Genomic DNA, 20,311 nt, shown 5'->3' on the forward strand with positions numbered 1-20,311 from the left:
CCGGGGGCTTTTAGGCTTTGAGATTTTATCTCGTAAAAGAATTCTCAAATTTATCTCCCCAAGCAGATTAGAAGCTTAAAGCTTAATTTGCCGCCGTAAAAGACTGTTTGCAGTGACTGTGTTGTGTTTAGACCATTTTTTTTTTACTTAATAATATTTTTATTTGTTTGATTGTTTGCATTATACATGCATATTTATACATGCTTAACTGTTTTCCTGCGTATACTCAAAATATCTAATGCATCTTGAATACATAATTATTTTTCGTTTGCTTGTCTCTTTACATGCGAAAACCACTTAATTTTAACTTTTGTTGTACATTGTACTCTAATCAAATTAAAAAAAACTAAGTTAAATACTAAAATCACTGAGATATAAGGTGAATCTTATTTCAACAATTCTTAACGACTAGTTTAGTTACTGAAACGGTAAATAGTAGTCGTATCCGTGCTTTGCCTGGGACAATGACCCATTATCGATTATTTTAGGAACGTAATTTAATTTAAGGTTCTACAAATCTCTCAAGCTCAATAACATTCGCAGTTTGACGAACTATTAACAGTCTTCTTCACATACGTGTCAACATTGACTCATTCTTTTGTTTCATTGGAGACCAATCAGTAAATTAATTACCTCTCGAAGTCCCACCTCAGACCTTAAAAAGGCAGAGCCACAGGTCGAATAAGGAATACCCCTCTAGTAATGATATGCACCTACTATAATTTACTAATATAGCGTTTTTTCTCGTAGCGCCTAATTTGGTTCAGTGGTTTTCCATAGGAAAGAATAAGTAAGACACCTAAGTTGCACGCACATTAATAGTCAATAGTCCAATAGACTAATTTTGTATAGTAAAATAATCAGTTAAACGCTATATTTACTATACTTCAAAATCCGTTTGAAAATTTGTAAATTAAGTTGTATCCTGAGGAGTTAAAAGTTGATTAGTGTTGAAGTAGCGCGTGCTACGACTGTTGTAGTTAGTTAGTTCCATGAGAATTCTTGATTGCTGAATTGAGTGAACAAGTTGCGAGCTGGAGAAATCTGCCTGTTGTGTATAGTCAATGTTTACCTTCGAACTGAACCAAAAACGCTCTTAAAATGTAATTACTGTAGTAATTTAGGTGGCTGAGTGGTTATCTTCCTTTTTAATTGGAAGGTTCACCGGTTCAATCCTGAAAAGTCGGAAACCTATTAATCTGTCCTAGCTTTGACTATTGATACAAATAGCCATTCCATCCCCATTTTAAAGTTGTCTCCAGTTAGTAAATGAAAATGGACTTGTTTTAAGTGACCCACCGACAGATTGCGCTTATGTGAGTTAGTAATTTCTGTCATATCTTTAGACTTGCTTAGTCAACCTGATAGGACATTGTTGTAAGCTATCTTTTATGTCACGTCAAACATTTAAGTAAAAAAAGTTAGGAAATATAATTTCAGACGCTAGCCCAATCTGTGACTGGCTCACAGAACTATGCTCTTTTTTAATTAAAAAAAGGCTTTTCATATATTATTGAGGGATGGATGGGCACAGCAAAAAACAGCTGATCTTAGTCAGTAAAAGCTAAAATTTGCATATCCTTACTCAGTATACCCTCGTCCTGCATAAAAATATTTTTAAACGCGAACTCATGGTGTTTTGCTAGAGTAATAAAATGATTAACACGAATTCCGCTTTTATTCCCAACAAATTGGTAACGTGATAAAATACAGATTTCTGTCTCGTGACCGTATTTCCAACGTATAGATATTCCAATATTTGTGCGTTATTTCAGCACAGATGTGTGGTTTTTGCATTGTCACTTGGATAACGTCTATTGGTGTTTGGCAGAATTTGAACCCGGGACCGAAGTCCCGCATCTTACAACCACACTAGCTCCCCCCCCCTCCCCCCCGGGATATTTATGTTACTCTCAATTTATAAACCTCACATTGCGAATGGTAAGGAACTGAAAGGTGTTAGGTCGAGAAAGATCTAATAAACCAAACTGATTGATTCGAACCATTGAGAATAAATAACAGTGGACGTTTGGCCTTGTGATGATTGCCGGACAGCGGGAGACCAGACTCAATGGACATTGATTATCTCAGCTCAAAGTGACAAAGAGACCAGTCAATAATTCCATCGGACCGAAATCATTTCCTACGTCATTAGAGGTCGAAGAGCACATTGCCGTGTTGTTTGATGGAGAAATTTGGCAAAAATAAACAAATCTAAGGCCAAAAAATTAAATTTAATTTCTTTAGGAGAAAATTTATATGTAAGGATTTTATAGATATTTCTTGATATTCTTACTCGATCAAAACCAAGAACAGGAAACCTTTGTCAATAGATGACAAATGTTCTAATAATTCATCTAAAGAGGCCCTGTGATTGATTTCTCAAAAAATGACCTATAATTTTTTTAATAAAACATATTAGTAAACGGGTGGGCATTAATTGCGCCAACTGACCTGAGTCAGGTAGTTGGGTATTCCTGATTTGCGCCCACTACTACAGAGAGCAACCCGACGCGTTCATTAACTGCACTAAGGGGCGGCCCTCTTTGACTGTAAAATTGAGTAGGTTAGGTTAGGTTTGGTTTGGTTAGGTTAGGTAAGGTTAAGTTATGTCTCGTAGATTATGTTAGGTTAGGATAGGTTAGGATGACATGTAAACAAGGACATTCCTTCTGCCGGCAATTTACCCCTACCTGGCTTGTGCTTGGCGCTACAAAGGAAAATTTTTGGGACCCTATGCGGTCTTGGCGCAATTAAGGAACGCTTTGGCGCAATCAATGCACGACCTTGTTAACTTACTACTACAGTTCGGGAGGACTTGGCCGGGATGGTCAGCCACTCCTTAATTTTCAAGAAAATGTTATGTTTGTAGATTAAGCCTATAGCCTATTAAAAGGGTATACTTACTACGTTGCCATTAGCGGAGTGTCCGTATGGCAATCCTGGGATGTCGTATTTAAAAAGGACATACTCAACAAAGTATTTATCAAGATTAAATCACCCCAATTCCTTTATTTATTTTGCAAACTTAACACACAGATAAAAATACGTTTTTTCTGAAAAACCATACAATTGAATATACGTTGCTAAAACAACATTTCATATACATTGTATTTATATATAATCAATTATTGTACTCCCCAGCAAATGATGTTACATCTCGTATCTGTTTATGTGAAATCATCCGGAGCGGATGTGGGTTTCCTATCTTCCTGCCTTTCTAGTTAACATACACCACATTTTACTTAGAAACGTTGACTGCAAAGTTAAGAGCTGTCGGATTTGTGATTAAGCAATCAATGCGTGTAAGTTTGAATCATTTATTTTCTAACATTGTTTCTATGATCATTTTAAATGGCGTTTTCTATAAGTACAAAGATATTTTTTCCAATGTTTAGATTTGCCAATAACATTTCACACGGTTACCAAACTGTGTTTTAGTTCATAATTGTAAAGGATGACTATATGAGTTTTAAAATTGAAATTAATGTGCTATCAAACTACTAACTTATTTTTATTTAATTCAAACTTTTTTTTCTTAAATAAAACAGTTAGTACAGGACGGTTGATCTATGCTTAATTGTATTTTGCTGTATACAGCAGGAAAGTCTGTGGTGATTTGACCCTAATTTAACCTTAATTAAGTATCAGTGGCATTTACAAAGATTCCAGTATCATTGTAAAGTATTTCGTAACCGTTATTATGAATGAAATACCATTTAATTGATTATAAACCTACATAAAATATCAGTTTACCAAGTTAAGCATTCAGTTTCCTTTATCAAGTATCTAATAAGTGTTTTTAGGTACCCAAAGACTTTCGTTAAGTATCGAGTCTCCGTTATCGATTATTGAATATTGTTTACCAAGTATCCATTATGTCCAGTAACCTGTATTAATTAAGCGTGCAGTCGCCTTAACTAGTAATTTATTACACCTTTTCACCTCTTTGAGCACCCAAAACGAATACCCTTTATCAAGTATACAATAACCTTTATCAAGTATTCAGGAACCTTCATTAAGAATCCAGTAACTTTGCTTTCAAATGTTCAGTAATCTCGTATTTAATAATCGTTATAAATTAGCGGAAATCCAGTAACCGTTAACAAGTATCCAATAACCTTTATCAAGTATCCAATAGTTTGTATCGATAAATATCCAGGAACCTTCATCAGGGGTGCCCACAAGGGGGGGGCCGTGACGCAGACTGCGTCATTGAAATTCTTGGGGGGGGGGCTCAAAAATTCAAATGGGGGGGGGCTTAAGTTAATTGCAACAGTGTTCAATGTGACGACAATCCAAAATACATTACGAAATCGCCAGATAGAAAGTGGATAATTAATGACAATAGTTATATTATTGAATTAAATTAGTTATAATAGGATTTTAGGATAGTTTAGGATTCAAGTAGAAAGTTATTATTTAAGATCAGCAAGACGTGAGATCTAAGAGGGAGCGCACGGGATGGCTCAACTGCTGTGATAGATGGGTACAGACACGTCCAGCTACACCGCGACTTAGCACAGCAGAACGCTTTGTTGACATAAAGCTCGTTAAAATACGATCAAGTAGCAAGTAGCATAGGCTACAATACTTTACACTATTGTGTAGATACTCGATTACCTGAGTTAATAGGGAAAGGGGGGGGGGGAATGAAAAATACGGTTAATCCAATATAGTATAAAAACAGATGACAAACTCATTAAAACATTGTAAACAGCTATTAAGTCACGATTTACATTTTTATAAACAAAATTTAATATTGCACAATCATTATTATTGTAAATTTCAAATCATTTATCTTGGTTCAGTTGTACAAACTGCAACGTTTAAAATTGTAGCTAACTCAAACTCAACTAATCACTAGCCAAACATTACATTGCTATAAGTAACGTAAATATTAAAGGAACCTTTAGAAAGTGTTGTAAGGTACTGCTCATGATAGCCAGATAGGCTACCGATAGGTGCTGTATCACAGCATAGGAATTGATAGATAAGTAATAAAAAAGTGTAAAATTATGTTTAGAGATAATTAAAACACTCTTAAAAAAGAATGTAACGAGAACAATCTTGTTATTTTCTTTCTTTATTCTTCTGTTCATTAATAGGTTTCTCTTCAATTCATACACAAATTCAACAAGTCGCCATATTTAGGCCTACTCATTGGCCAATCACAGCCTTACTAAAGTTACCATGGTTATCACTCAATCACAGTGTACTAAGCATTAATCGTCATCATTCCCCAGCTACATATGATGTTAAAAGCAAAAAAGACATTTCATTTCATTTCAGCTGTTGTATCTCAAATCTGTTGTAACATAGCGCACAGCAGACAGAAGTGTATAACGGAGCAGACGATTGTTGGCGCAAGCGTTGTTTCCATTTCATTTTCAAAGGAGCTGTGATGTTTCTAAAGGGAGGGAGAGGGGATCGTTATATCGAGAAAGACACTGACAATTCGTTATGGATATTCTGGCAATAAAAAATTCCTTAAATTGAGGGGACTTATAAAACTCTAATTTTATTTATATAGAAAGATAAGTTTTCCAGTCCTGTACAACACTGAGTCACGGTCTTTTCCCTGTAATCAAAATTCAAGTACAACTTGATACACACAGAATCTCCGGTTCCCGACCTGGATCTGGATGATGGCTAGTTATTTAATTTAATTTACAGTTGCATATTAGTACTCGTGATAAATCAAACCCGTTATGTAAGCCAAAACCACACGGTATTAATCTCACTTGGTTTTGGATTTGCTTACAAACGTGATCGGAAATGGTTAGGGCCTACACAGTATTCTTAAAGAACATTTATGTAAACATATCAGTGACAGCTAGGAAAAGGAATCTTTATCAAAACAGCTGTTCGTAATTTCATATATGACGTGTTCTCTTAACAGATTATTAGTATTTCATAAATTAATGACGTATGTAGTAAACATAGAGAAAATAAACTAGAAAAATCACACAAAATTGTGTTTTTGATCGTCCGTTATTTTATTTCTAAAATAGTGAGGACATATTTTAATGGCTATAAGGACTCTCTCGCCAATCCTGTGGATACAATTAAACCATTAGAATCATAATCGGTACTCTATAGTTTTCTTTAGAGTAGGCCATGAGTAGGCTGCATAAAATGCCTTCTGGGCCGTGACAGACGGACATAAATTGAAATAAGACATGTTTCAACTTCTTCAATGTATAAAACATAAATAACACAAAATATGTATAATTCTGAGCAATGTACAGACAAAACTATAACTTTATTGATATAGATTAACTGGGTTTGAATTTTAAATATCTAAAAAAAATATAAAACTTTTTTTATAGTTTTACAAATAGTGCTGGGCGGGGGAATAATGTTTCTCATTTGTTGTGTATGAGGTTTTTTTTACAGATGTATGTTTATGGGGGGGGAGCTGTTGCTCGATTGGGGGGGGGGGGGTGCGTCATGAGTCTAGGGGGGGATGGGCACCCCTGCCTTCATCAGTAACTTTACTGTTACTAAGTATCCAGTAACTGTTTAAAGTATTCACTAACCTTTATAAAGTGTCTAAAAAAAGCATCAAGTATCTAGTAACTCCTAAGAAGTAGGCATTATCTTGTATCTATTATCTCCTAAGGAGTATCCAGTAACCGTTATCCATCATGTTTTAAAAACATTTATCAAGGAGCCATTATCTAGTATCCATTATCTCCTAAGATATATCCAGTAACCGTTATCTATCATGTATCCAAAACATTGATCAAGTAGCCATTATCTAGTATCTATTATCTCCTACGATGTATCCAGTAACGGTTATCCAGTAATCGCTATCTATCATGTATCCAAAACATTTATCAAGTAGCCATTATCTAGTATATCTCATAAGAAGTACCCAGTAACAGCTATCAAGTAGCCAGTGTAGCGATGAAGCACCGGTGATGAATGAGGCATTATCGACTACAACGAGCTATCAGAGGTTTACAAGAGGTTGGAAGCTGAAGGGTGCTAGAGCGTGTCTCGCCTCTTAATATGTCCTTTTACCGCCTCCGCGATCGTCACCATCCCCTGTGTCTTGACAGACCGCTTCAAACTGCCGCTCTTGTGCGATGGACAAGTATCGTTGAATGTTAAATTCGTCCAGGAATTAAAAAGGGCGCGAAAACGCTGAAATCTTGGCGAAATCGTGCAATTGCTTGGATCACGAGTTTTTATCTGTAGAAGTGGATTTTTTTGTACTTTTATGGCTAGCTTATTTACTTGGGTGTTTTTGAGGACAGGGCCGCCATCATTGGAATTTCTCTAAGCGTGCAAATAAAAAAAATCTAGCCTATCCAAATATAACCTAATCCAACTACTACTATGTGTGTAATGTATGTAGTTTCTAACCAGTGAAGCAACATATTAAAATGTTGTTAACGTAATAATGTATCATTTACCAAAACCAGACATACATTTGAAGAGGAACAATATAAATTTGTATCTATTTGTATAAATCTATTGTATAAATTTGTATCTCTTAGGTTTTCACTGAAACATTGAAACAAACACATATAAAAGGAAAAAGGATTGTTGTAGGTGGATTAGTTTGTCTGTAAAGATCATAAAAACATTATTTTCAATCCTACACGTTTTGACGTTTGAGATTTGAAATAACTGTTATCCTGTTGAACAATAGTTTATTTTATAACTTTATCTGGTCAGTCAGAAACACTTGGCTTTTCCATAACGTTTGTGTGTCATATTATTTTCAATACATTATTAAAAAGCGTGTCTCCATAGATGTCAGTTTTACCACTGACTTAAGCTACTGAGTTACCTATAAATTACGTGTATGTGTTATTAATTCATAGCCATTCTATCACTAAGTAATGACACTAGTTTTCACAAGTCATAGCTGAATGAACCACACATACTGTTGATTTAAATTGAACCCAATTTTATTTTAAGTTCTATTTCTCTTTTAGTCATACGATGACAGCTCGATGGACATCTAATGGTGATGTCTCACTTAAGGCGGTTTAGTTTGTGACAAATGTAATGTTTTGCAACACACTGTATGTGGTTCTATACATAGCATCCTCCGTGTACAGTATATGAAGAAAGTATTTCGTGGAAAGTTTCGAGTTTGAATTTTGGGAGGAAATTGTCCATTTTGAGCCCCCTGAACCCAAAAAAGTACATAGCAATGTATGTGTGTGTTTGCGCGTTTTTATTTATGTGGATGTGTATAACGCTACAGAATACTCCTATGGAACGGTTTTGACAACATTTGGTATGATCCACTATCTCCAAACTTTTTTTCATTTTCCAAGCAGGTTTTTCACAAAAAAAGCTCCAGATTTGATTTATGTTTAGTATGTTTGCCCTTTTCTAAACAAAATGGTACAACCCCAATGCAGTAAAAATTGCAGTCCGAAAGGTATTGCAGCTTTTGTGATTTTCCACTTAACATTTCATGGCTACTCCCACCGCATGCCCATAAGGGTTGTGTAAGAGTGGGGAAAATATGGGAGAAAATATGTGTCAGAGTGCTGATACAGTTGTTTTTTTTATACTTTTAGCTCAACTTTGACTCGGAAACGTCTATACTTCTCGAGTAGTCAAGAGTTTTTATGCAGTCAGATTCTACTCACATGTGGAACACACTGAACGCGTCCCAAGGGAAATCAAACGAGCTGCTTACTTTGAGCTGTTGTTCTTCTGAAATTGTTACTCAGTATAGCTTGTAATTTAGTTATATTGTAGAGTTTAAAGCATATTTTAACCTCAGTAACACGTATTACGAATAATTATAATGCCATTAGTTTTAATCGTGAATTAATTTAAGTTTCACTGCAGTATAAGTACAATATTGTACTTGTACAAATGAAATGAGATGACGTTATGGAATAGTAAACCAATTGTAACACTCATAAGAAACAATTGAACCTCTCTTTTAGTTTTAATCACAAGTCATGGATTAAAACACTCCCGAGTGGAAGACAATTTTAAATTATGTTTGTTGTTGTAATAAATAATTTACGATTACCTCTTTTACTTAGTTATTTCTATTTACTTAGTTGGCACAAATGTATGTTAATAAACTCGTGCTTGTCGTTTGGTGGCATAATTTCAGAGGAAAGACCACGCTGTTAAATTTACGATTAACATGAAAGAAACATTTGACAGCAACAAATTTACCACACACACTAAACTCAAACTAAAACCAGTTTGAGAGATTTCAGAATGCATAACCATACTAATAACTGTGTCCAAAGTCCTAAGGCTGCCTATATTTTCTTCAACAATAATTAATTTTTCCCAACTTAAATTATTTTCTATCGTGAAAACTTAATGTGATAGTAATTCCCATTTTTGACACGTTTGCAAAAGCTTTCACTATTTTCATCACCAAAGAACCAATCCGTTTAGAAACCGGACCAAACTCAAGTCTATATACGCACATTCTCTTGCCCAAATGAGGAAGAGCCGCTTTCAAGGGGCGGAAGCGTGGCTAATTTAGATAATTGGACCTCAACAACACCCAGCGGCTTTGCTAATTGATAGCGGCTGTTAACAAAATTAAAACTACCCCTTAATACCACACTTGGCCGGGTGGTCGTAGCTCTAATGTCGGGTCAGTTTGTACCAGATTAGATCGTTGTTGAGGATAAAATCTTGGTAATTTGGACCACAGAGAAGAAACAGTTCTGTTACAGAAGTAGTCTAAAAAACTTCATTGGAGTGTTGAATGTGTACCTGCTCGTTTACAGTGCCGCTGGTCTAATATGAAATTCAGTTTAAATAATTAGTCTAATAATAATAATGAGGAATGTTAATTACCTAATTGTGATACCACAGTCTTTTAGTCAGCTGAGAGGTTAGTTTACTGGTGAAGGTTTCGGTTTCCAAGGCCCCGGGTACGAATCATGCCAATCACAAAATGGCTTTTAGGCGACCCTCTAGGCCTGCAGTCAATTGTGAAATGGTTCCTAGAGCCTTCGAAGGACGTAATATGAGACATAAAAATAGTCTAATAAACTTTACTTGACAGTCGAATTATGAACTTACTCGTTTACACAGATACTCACTCACAGATACGAAGAAGCTGAGTCAGACAGTTCCCATATCGCATATTCTTATGTTGACGAGATAAATCATATATGCTTACATAGACACAAAATGAAGAGCGAGACATAGCGCCTCAGAGTTCAATATTTTTGGAAATTGTGTTATGTATTTTGTAATAATCTGGTAGTCGTAAATCGAAATACTCTCCTGTTTCGAAATATCTTGGGGAAATACTATAGATTTTACAAAACCAAAGCAAGCACGTTTGTAGAATAGTGCGTTTAGAGGATAATATGATTTTTTGAACTATATTTTATTTAAGGACAGTGCATTCGCAAGATAGTCTGTTTGTGGGATAGTGAATTTGCTGGATAGCCTGTTTCTAGGATAATACTTTGCAGAATAGCATGTTTAAAGGGTAGTCCATTTGTAGGATAGTCTGTTTAAAGGGTAGTCCATTTGTAGGATAGTCTGTTTGAAGGGTAGTCCATTTGTAGGATAGTCTGTTTGAAGGGTAGTCCATTTGTAGGATAGTCTGTTTATAGAATAGTCCGTTCGTAGGGAAGTCCATTTGCAGGCTAGTCAATTTATACTTTATAGAATAGTCCATCTGTTAGATACTATATTTTTTGGAAAGAATGTTCAGAGATAGCCTATTTGTAGCTGTTAGAGTCCATTTGCTGGATATTGTGGCTGTAGTATTGTCCATTAGGACAGTATAGTTGTTGGATGTAGTCTGTTTGTAGAATAGTGCATCTGCAGTATGTTTGTAGAATAGTCTGTTTGGAGGAGAGTACATTTGTGGGATAGCCTGTTAGTAAAACAGTCCAGCGCACGTAAGCTAGGAGCACTGCAGTGTAATTGATAAGGCTATCAGGCAGGTGTGCCGGTCATTCTAATGGCTCATTAGGTCAGCAATGGTTAGGGCTAGACCATGTAGCCTTATACAGGGACCGGCTGTGAGCCAAGTAGGGATATCACTTAGCTACACGTCGTAAATTCTACCTACAACAGTCACAACTCCGACAAGGCATATCTCCGAAAACATTACCTTTACACCATGCAATTTGTGGACAGTGTTCAAGTACTTGTAGCTATTGTTTTACTGACTGTTGAATTTATTTCTGTACCTAGTATTGTAACAGTTGCATTCTGATGTTGTTTTTTCGTTCTGAGTAACATGTTACAGTTGTTTAAATGATTGTGGCGGAAATTCCTCTTATAGATTTTCACATTTTACTAATCCATGATGGTCCACAACGATCCTATACCATCCTAAACTCAATGTCACTAACAAAGAAATCTAAACAAAGGATGCTACAGTAGCCTATATTTGTTAATGGTGTATTTGTTGTTATATTATTCTTATGATATTTTGTATGGTTCATGTAAAAGACTTCGACCAACCTTTTTGTTAGTCCCAACTTAAGGACGGTTTCCTAACTTAATTGGTTTCGGGAATATAATTAAAAAAATTAGAGCTCCTATGATTTTGTATATAGTTTTGATTATTCCTCTTGCAATATCCAACTACTGTTTACTTTACCGTTCTTTGGAGAATTTTATCGTAGTAATTTTACCCCTACCATCATTCGAAAAATCTAAAATGTTACTTTAACTCCCAAGAAACAAACGTTTCTAACAATTTACTTTTTACATGGCATGTCGATATTGCGGGTGCTCTAGTGATTCTTTGTTGAATGTCAGTTGAAGTCGTAAATGATTCAGGTTGCGTGATGTCTTTAAATCAGTTTTAGTCGCGTTTTATCTTCAGTGTGCACTATCAACCACTTCTTTTGCCGGTCTTTCCTTTTCCACTGACGTCTTCTTCCCATCATCTTCTTTTTCTCACGCCACGCTGCTTCGGGGTGGTCATCAAATCTTTTTTACGCACATATGTTTAAAGAGTAGTACTGTAGTAAGTGTGAAAATTTTTGCCTGAATATATAGAATTTCGCGCACTGCTATGCGTTTAAGTATAAGTTTGTCATTTAGCGAAACTGTAGATAGAGTCTGGTGGAAATGTAGAAGCTAGCGAAGGACTTCAGTTCCCATGTCGTGTTTTTTCCCTCTTTTTTTCTTTTTATTTTTACTCTTTCGCAAAAATGTGTTTTTTGCAAAATAAACACTTTTGTTTTCTGCATTTTAGTTATACAACCGATAATTAAATCAAGAATGTTTTATGTATCTTCTGTCCAAATTATAATTGGTATTTCAATCCCTTACCTCTACCACAATCAAACATTAATTTAATATCTTTTGGTTTTTGTATGCAATGACATCGTAAAAATCGTTATTTTCCATCAGCAGCAGACCTGCGTACTCATTGATAACTTCTTGATCAGCATTGTACGTGTTATTAAATTCACGGAAAGTAAAACACAGCTATGTTTGAAGTGTTATAAGACGTATATTTATTTACTTAACGTACTCATTGATCTAAAAAAGTCGAAATCGTTGCAGCATTTCATTCCCATCCCACACGATAGTCTCATATTATTTAATCACAAAGATTACCAAACTGTGACTCGTGGTGATGTTAGCGACGTAGCCGTGTACGTAGGTATTATCCCTATCTGCGCGGTCCATTACCTTTATCTATACACACAGGTGTCGTGTTATCTATATCCAAGCTATTTTTGGCTTTGGTCGCTGCAAATACAAGCTGCGTCATTGATTTTTTGATCTGCAAAAGGCTGTTGGAAAACCTAAAATAATATATTTGAACAATTATGTGTGATATCTGAAGAAAGATTAAGACATTTTGCTTTGCTAGATTAACAAATATTCTTGGTTTATTCTAAATATCTCCGAAGCTAAAGCGATACAGTAGAACCTTCATAACAAGACTCTCAAGAGGATTATTAAATCAGACTTTTTATCAAGGTTGACTCCTTATTGATGTTTGCAATAACATGTGATTTGGGGTAAAAATTTCAAGGAAAATTACACTTGTTATCAAGGGTGACTTGTTATCGAGGGTCTTCTTATCGAGGTTCCACTGTGTATTTATCAACAACGTTTTAAATTATTCACTCGACCACACCTCACATTTTGTTTTGTTCTTCCCACCATGTATGTTTTGACAGAATAAGGAATCTTATAGTATGTTTTGTTCTCATACAGTAACACCAAAATAACTATGTCAGATAGCAGAAATGTGTCTTACCTTTACTAAAAATCCAAAATTCCTGTTATCCTTTTATATTTACTGCCTACTCATTTACTTGTACCTCCAGAAGAACGGGAGTAAGGTGATCTAGGGTCGGACTTGGTCCCGAAGTTTTGTGTTCAAATACTGTCAAACACCAATTTATCAGAGTAATAACCTTGGCCATCTAGGCCTAGCCTGAAGAAATGTGAAAACTGTTCCAGACTTGAACTTAAACGTCCAAGGATTGGTACATAAAACATCCAGAAGTGCAGTTTCTTTTTCAGTGTTGTACACTCCTGTTCTACGGCTTTGTCATCCTTCTAAATTTCCTCTCTGGTTTCAGACTGGCGGTGTGGAGATGACATGGGTGATCGCCGACCACGTGGCGGCGGGCTCCGCCGAGCTGTCAGTGTCCAAGGGACAACAGGTGGAGGTTGTGGAGGTACGACCTGGAGACCCAGAGTGGTGCCTGGTCAGGATGCCAACTTCTGGAAGTGCCGTGGACTCGCCGCCGGAGGGGTTGGTACCCCTGGCTGTGCTGAAGCAGCCGCCCCCTGGGTTCCCCAAGACCGCTCCATCTACATCCCCCAACAGACGGACGGCCGACCACGAACTCGGTGAGTACCATCTTGACTATAAGCTGTATGATGGAACCAGTCTCCTGACCATCCTCTACATGGAGACTGGTCAAAGTTCCCAGTTAGACGAAGTGTCAAAAGCCAGGTTACTTCACACAGACTATAAGTAGACATCCCATCTACATGGACCAGCTGTAGCAGTTAAATTAACAATTCAATGTTTTATTGTAAAAACTATAAGTTCTCCCTTAGTTTTCGATACATCGATCATATAAACTAAAATATGTTATTGATTACAAGTTCCGTTCAGTTTAGCTCCGTTTAAAAGTGATTACAAACAAAATTTATCAGCACCAAGCTCAACATTGTTAATCTTTTTCTAAAACTTTATACATCTTTATCATGTCGATGGGAGGTCTTCTACCTTAGTTTTGATGAAAGTTTGTCTAGGGTTTGTTGTTGAAGTGATTATAGAGAGTTTCTGCGACATCAAATCCTGCGTTCCGGACGTAAACAGTTTGGTCAGTCCTTGTCGACACGAGCGACTTTCTTCTGTTTGTTGACAAAGAGCAAGTTTGGTTTAATTGTTTTGTAGTCTTCTAATAATAAACCGCTGAGAAATCATGACGATCTTTGGTTGTATGTACAGGGCAGGCAAAATATTAGCAAGGGTGGTTCCATTGCATTATTGTAGTAAGATGTAAATGTATAACAATAAATTTCAAACAAAGAAAGCAAAACAGAAACACGTGTGTAAAGGTTTCATTACGCTTTACCATTGACTATAATGGCTTTACTTATTACACGATTGTTTGCCAAAGATATTTTTAAGTTGAGTGAGCCCACAGAAAACATACACAGGTTGAGTCTGCTGCCAAGTCGTTTTGCTTTTTAAAAACTAACTGTGTGATTATTTGTATTAGACAATATCACAGCTGTATTTATCAAGAACTTATTTAGAAATTGAAAGCCTGTTCCAAATACTTTATCATAGTAGGCCTACCGTATAATACAAGACCGTGACGTTGGTGTGTGGCAACGTCGCACCGGCCGGCCTGTTGCCACGGTAATAACAAACGTATGAACATAAACATTGCGATGACGCTCCGTTATGAATTGTGCAACAGCTGTTTCAGTAGGCCGGGATTGCGGCGTTGCCACATTTGCCTCGCCGCGACCTTGTATTGGAGGCTATGACCAATGCATTTGGGTTGTATAGGTTACAGTTTTGTGAACAAAACTATTTATTTATTTTTTTTTTTTTTGAGATATATAGTGTTTTCTGTTGGCTCTTAAAGAAACTACATTTGCTCTTCAAAGTAGGGATACAAATAAATAGCTTGTCATTATAGTGTATTTTCTGTTGAATCTGTAAAAAACTAGTGTTCTAAAAAGTAGTGACAAAAATAATCAGCACATCATAATTTTCTATCTATTTCTTCTTAAACTTCCCAAATCGCCCCAACTTAATAGAAAAAGGTACGCATAGGAATTTAAAGGCGATGTTTAATCTATATTTGGTCACTGTATATTGTAGCCCCCTCCCCCTGTAAACGAGTCTATGTTCTATTAGTTAAGTAACAAATCTATCAATGTTATTGTAGAGCGTTGATGACATTTGCAGCGCACACGGAGTTGTATTGGTGTTGATTGGTGTCCCACATTTCTTCATTGTTTACCACCTTTATCTCAACCACCAGCCACCAACCAACCAACCAAACCCCAACCAGCCAACCAGTCGGTGTGTTACAGTATTCACTCTCCTCAGTTCCAAAGTCGTGTTCTGTGCGGACTGATCTATTATTTCTTGCGACCACAGAAGCTGTGATGTTTTATAACTCAAGTGGCCACCAAACAAACAGTTTTGTATAGGTTTTGTGGACACAGCCAAGGTATACACTCCCGACTCCTACGAAACTGACAGTTTTGTTTGTTTGGATTATTAAGTTGTTTTTTTTTTTTATAAAAAAGAAATTTGTCAAAAGAATTGTTTTTTATTTAGGTTGTTACGTAATAATTGGTAAAATTAACATAACCACTCGTGAGCATTACGATGCGTAAATTCATAACCTCTACAAGGCGGTGGCGAGACAAAAGTGGCAACGCCGCATTGCCGGCCTACCGAAACAGCTGTTGCACTAATTCACAATGGAGCGACTGCGCAATGTTTATGTTTTGACGTTTGTTATTACTGTTATTACCACGGCAATAGGCCGGCCGGTGCGACGTTGCCACACATCAACCTTGTGTTACAGGAGGCTACGTTAAACGTCATACCAATTCATTGTATTTTCGTGTATGTATTTCTGTCCTGGGGTATTTTTGTCGGATTTTTTGGGTATAAATTAATTTAGTAGATTTGGAACGTACAACTTATGACTAATTGGACACTGTAGATACTATGCTAAAGAACCAGACTGAGCTATGACATCATCGTAGCATTTCCTAATTATGCCGTAACAGCGTAGCCATAAAATATCCGTGACATGGCACAAAATAGCGACAATAACTCATTTATAACTCACTGATCGAATCGGCTTGTCAGTTTCATTTGTATCACTTCTCTATTCATTTGTCTAGCGTTTGATTCTCTAGAGCGATTAGTTCGCTGACGACTGTAGATAAATAACTAGTAGCTATATAATTCAAATCTGTAGGTATAATGATAAATAGTGCAGTTTTATTATCGTACTGACAGAAAGCAGTATTCAGACATCTTGTCGAAGCTACCTATTGCGTGTACTAACATAGGAAATTTTACTTCATATTTTTTATTCATAAAATTTATCCGAGTTTTTGTGTCCACCCTCCAAAAACGATTTAATTACAATTTGTTTTCATTTCAGCTACAAGCCTTACTCTATAAATCGGTTTTAAGAGGAAATAGTAGCACGTAGTTTGGTGTAAAATTTAAAAAGTGTTGTTTATTAAATAAAAAAAGATAAAAAATCGTTTTATTTCTAATTTAATAACACATTATTACATGGAATGTTTTACTACAGATCAATAGTTCGACCAATTCCTTCCTATCTATAAAATAACAAAACATATATACTTTCTATACATAATATGAACTTAGTGTTAAATATGCACTAAAGGCACAAGTGTACATAGGTAGGGGCCTGTGCGTGGCTATCAGTTATGGAATTATATGTTTTTAAATGGGAAGTTCATTGCAAATATTAGAGCATACATATTTAAGTTTGGCAAAGTTGTAAATATTGTCTGTTGACAGTAAGTAAAACGTCTCACTTAACGCGAAATCATCATAGTATCAACACACGAAACATTAAACGCTTCCCCTCCATTGATAACAGAGCGTTATCGTATCAAAGAGGCACGTTGTCCGTTACCGTGGGACAAAGACGCTCTGAGCCGTTATCGCCGTTATCAGCTGGACACGCGGGTTATCTCCTGTAGCGTAGTTGTCTCGCAGTCTGGTACAACTAGTTGAGTGTTTGTCAGCGACTCAGCGATGTTGGTCAGCTGTAGATGCGCTCCTCGGAGGCAACGATACGTCTCCGGTAAGTTTTCCTTTTAAAGAGTGTCTTTTCGAAACTTGTCCTCTTGAAGAGTGTAATGTCGAAACTTGTCCTTTTAAGGAGCGATTTGTCGAAACTTGACCCCTTAAAGTCGGTTTGTTGAATCGTGTTATCTTAATGAGTGGCATGTCGAAACGTGTCCTCTTAAAGAGCGTAATGTTGAAACGTGTCCTCTTAAAGAGTGTAATGTCGAAACTTGACCTCTCAAAGAGTGTAATGTTGAAACTTGTCCTCTTGAAGAGTGTAATGTCGAAACCTTCCCTTATTAAGAGTGGCTTGTCGAAAATTGTCCTCTTTAGAGTGTTATGTCGACACTTGTCCTCTTTAGAGTGTTATGTCGAAACTTGTCCTCTTAGAAAGAATGGTCTGTCAAAGATTGCCCTCTTAAAGAGTGTTATGTCGAAACTTGTCCTCTTAAAGGGTGTCTTGTCTAAACTTGTTCTCTTGAAGAGTGTAATGTCGAAACTTGTCCTCTTGAAGAGTGTAATGTCGAAACTTGTCCTCTTAAAAAGATACACTTGTCGAAACTTGTCCTCTTAAAAGGTGTCTTGTCTAAACTTGTTCTCTTGAAGAGTGTAATGTCAAAACGTGTCCTCTTAAAAAGTATCATTTTGAAACTTGACCTCTTAAAAAGTATAATGTCGAAACGTGTCCTCTTAATAGTGTCATGTCGAAAATCTTCCTCTTAATAAGTGTCTTCTCTAAACTTTTCCTCTTAAAAGGTTTATGTCGTAAGTTGCCCTTTGTAATATTACCTGTAGCAAAGTGTCCTCTTATGAGTGCTGTAAGTTATCTAGTAAGTGGTCAATTAATTGTGGTTACGGGTGATCCTTCCATCAATTGTTCTCTCTAATTGCCATTTTAAAACTTATCCTCTTATCATTTTTTGAAATGATACGACTTGTTGAATAGTCGTAAATTCATTACGAATACTGGTCCTTACAGTGCATTCAAACAGCCGTGGCACCTGACGTATTAGGAGACCCCATGGTTCGTTGGTGTTGTCCTCTAATAGTTAACGCCTCTGTTGTAATTTGTAGACTTGTTTGGTTGTAGTATACTTTAGTTTCAATTATTAAAACACACTTAGCTGCACCACTTGACTTTTGAATACTGAATAGTTAACTCTATCAACAATCAAAAGTTGTACCAAACTTGCTACGTGGGCAAAGTGAGACTTGCCGACCTTATGTTTTAATTTCGTTACCCTCGAGAGCTTGCGAAACTATTTTGTCTGAGGCAACTAAACTTAACACTATTTGTAAACATTTCAAGATGCTCCGAGCAATGTGGGTATGAAAAGGTCATCCAATGAGCGGTCAACGTGAAGCATCAATGTTGTTGTAGGCCTAATTGTTGCTAGGCGACGACAACAATGAGATAGTAGTTGCCACTTTTCTATATCTTTAACCAATAATACCTGGAATTGCTTCATGATAAGAAACATGTGCATGTTATGTTGTGCTATTGGAGTGTAAAGTGAATTAAGTATTTTGTTTGGATAGTCTACAATTAATTGCAAAAGAGTAGACTTTCGTACGACACTCTGCCGTTGCACATGTTGTGTTTCTTCGGTATATATTCTAGGTAGAGCAGTTGTTGAATAGCGTATCCTATTGAATGCAATTGTCGTTAGCTGCGATTGTACCAAGTAAACTAAAAGTGTATATCTGTTCCTGGCCAGCGAAACAATTATTTTGTTTATTTCACGAATTGACTTAGTAAAACGTCTTAAACCTACCTTTGTTGGTGAGCCATAATCATTACATTAAAATAAATTCACATATACTGTATATCTCTATCCTCTCTTTTTGGATGTTGAGCTAAAAATATTATAATCTTGGTCTTATTTTACTCTGTGGAATCATAAAGAATGGTAAAATATCACAACCACGAGTAGTCTGAACTATTTTCCGATTCGTATCATCTCTTATTTCCCAAAACTTCCAAATTAAATCGAGTGAAGGTATGAGTAATGGATAATACAGCCATTTTACCAGAGGCTTACATACAATATTAGGAGGTTTGCAATATCAAATAAAAACTTTGCCATACCATTATTTAGGAAACCACGCAATTTGTATACTATCAATCCTTCTTCTTCTTACACTTTAAAATGTACAATAACTCATAAAGTTCTGTAGTCTTTGTTCATATTCCGTTGAGACGCATGGAAAGAGCTACTTGTTTGTACACAACCTATTAACAAATTATTTGTGGACATAACATTTAACTTACTGTTTGAAGAACCGAAATCATTATGGCCTTATGAAATAACTGTAAACAGTTGTTATCTATTGTTCAAAGTGTTGTTTACACAAAGAACATGTTGATTAATTGGTGGTTTCAATCAAAATAACTGAACTCTTCTTATCAGTTTTACTACAGTACGGCTATATTTATTTATGTATTATTTTTTACTAGCTGTTTTTTTTTTTAGTTTTTAATGACATTTTCTGTGAGAGTTTTTTTAGAGTTAAAATTTGTTGTAAAAAATCGGTGATTTATTCTTTAGAATGTATTTATTATTGCTATTAATTGTTTTTCTCTTATTTTTATTACACTAGTAGTATTAGATTACGTCATATTGTTTCGTCGGGATCCCTTTAAGCTGTTAAATAAAACAAATACGAGTATATAGACAAAAATATTGTATAGCTTATTCACTTCATCTTTATCCTAATAAAAATGTTGTTTTTGTGTTCTAAATTATAATTTTTCATATTTATAGTATTCCTAACAGTTTTGTTTTCTGTACGTACTAAAAAAGTCAATTGAATAATTTTAAGTTGTAGGAAATCGTTAATATATGCAAAATGGCCATTACGATCGCATAGAGGATATAACAAGTAATAACTATTTAAATGCTAATACCAGTGTTATCTCGAACGGACAAATAATGGTAAAGGGGGCTGGGGGGAGGGGTTGTAGCCTAATATTGGTACATAGTGGGCTTGAGCTGGTCCAACCAATATTTATATTCCCATCGCCGGTTGCAG

The 20,311-nt window shown here is 35.9% G+C and overlaps 1 protein-coding gene across 5 annotated transcripts in view; it reads left to right on the top strand.

Moving 5' to 3' along the window:
• The window catches only part of LOC128994011 (triple functional domain protein-like), a 476,534-nt gene that overhangs the window by 400,935 nt on the left and 55,288 nt on the right, over positions 1-20,311 (top strand). For all 5 annotated transcript variants that reach the window (XM_054418203.1, XM_054418206.1, XM_054418204.1 and 2 more), the window contains one exon: positions 13,536-13,809. In XM_054418203.1, the coding sequence (XP_054274178.1) occupies positions 13,536-13,809 (274 nt within the window). The remainder of the gene's footprint in view (positions 1-13,535; positions 13,810-20,311) is intronic.

The sequence above is a fragment of the Macrosteles quadrilineatus genome, unplaced genomic scaffold, assembly GCF_028750875.1.
Source record: "Macrosteles quadrilineatus isolate MER2022 unplaced genomic scaffold, UCM_ALF_1.0 Scaffold_5__1_contigs__length_97177068, whole genome shotgun sequence".
Lineage (NCBI taxonomy): Eukaryota > Metazoa > Arthropoda > Insecta > Hemiptera > Cicadellidae > Macrosteles > Macrosteles quadrilineatus.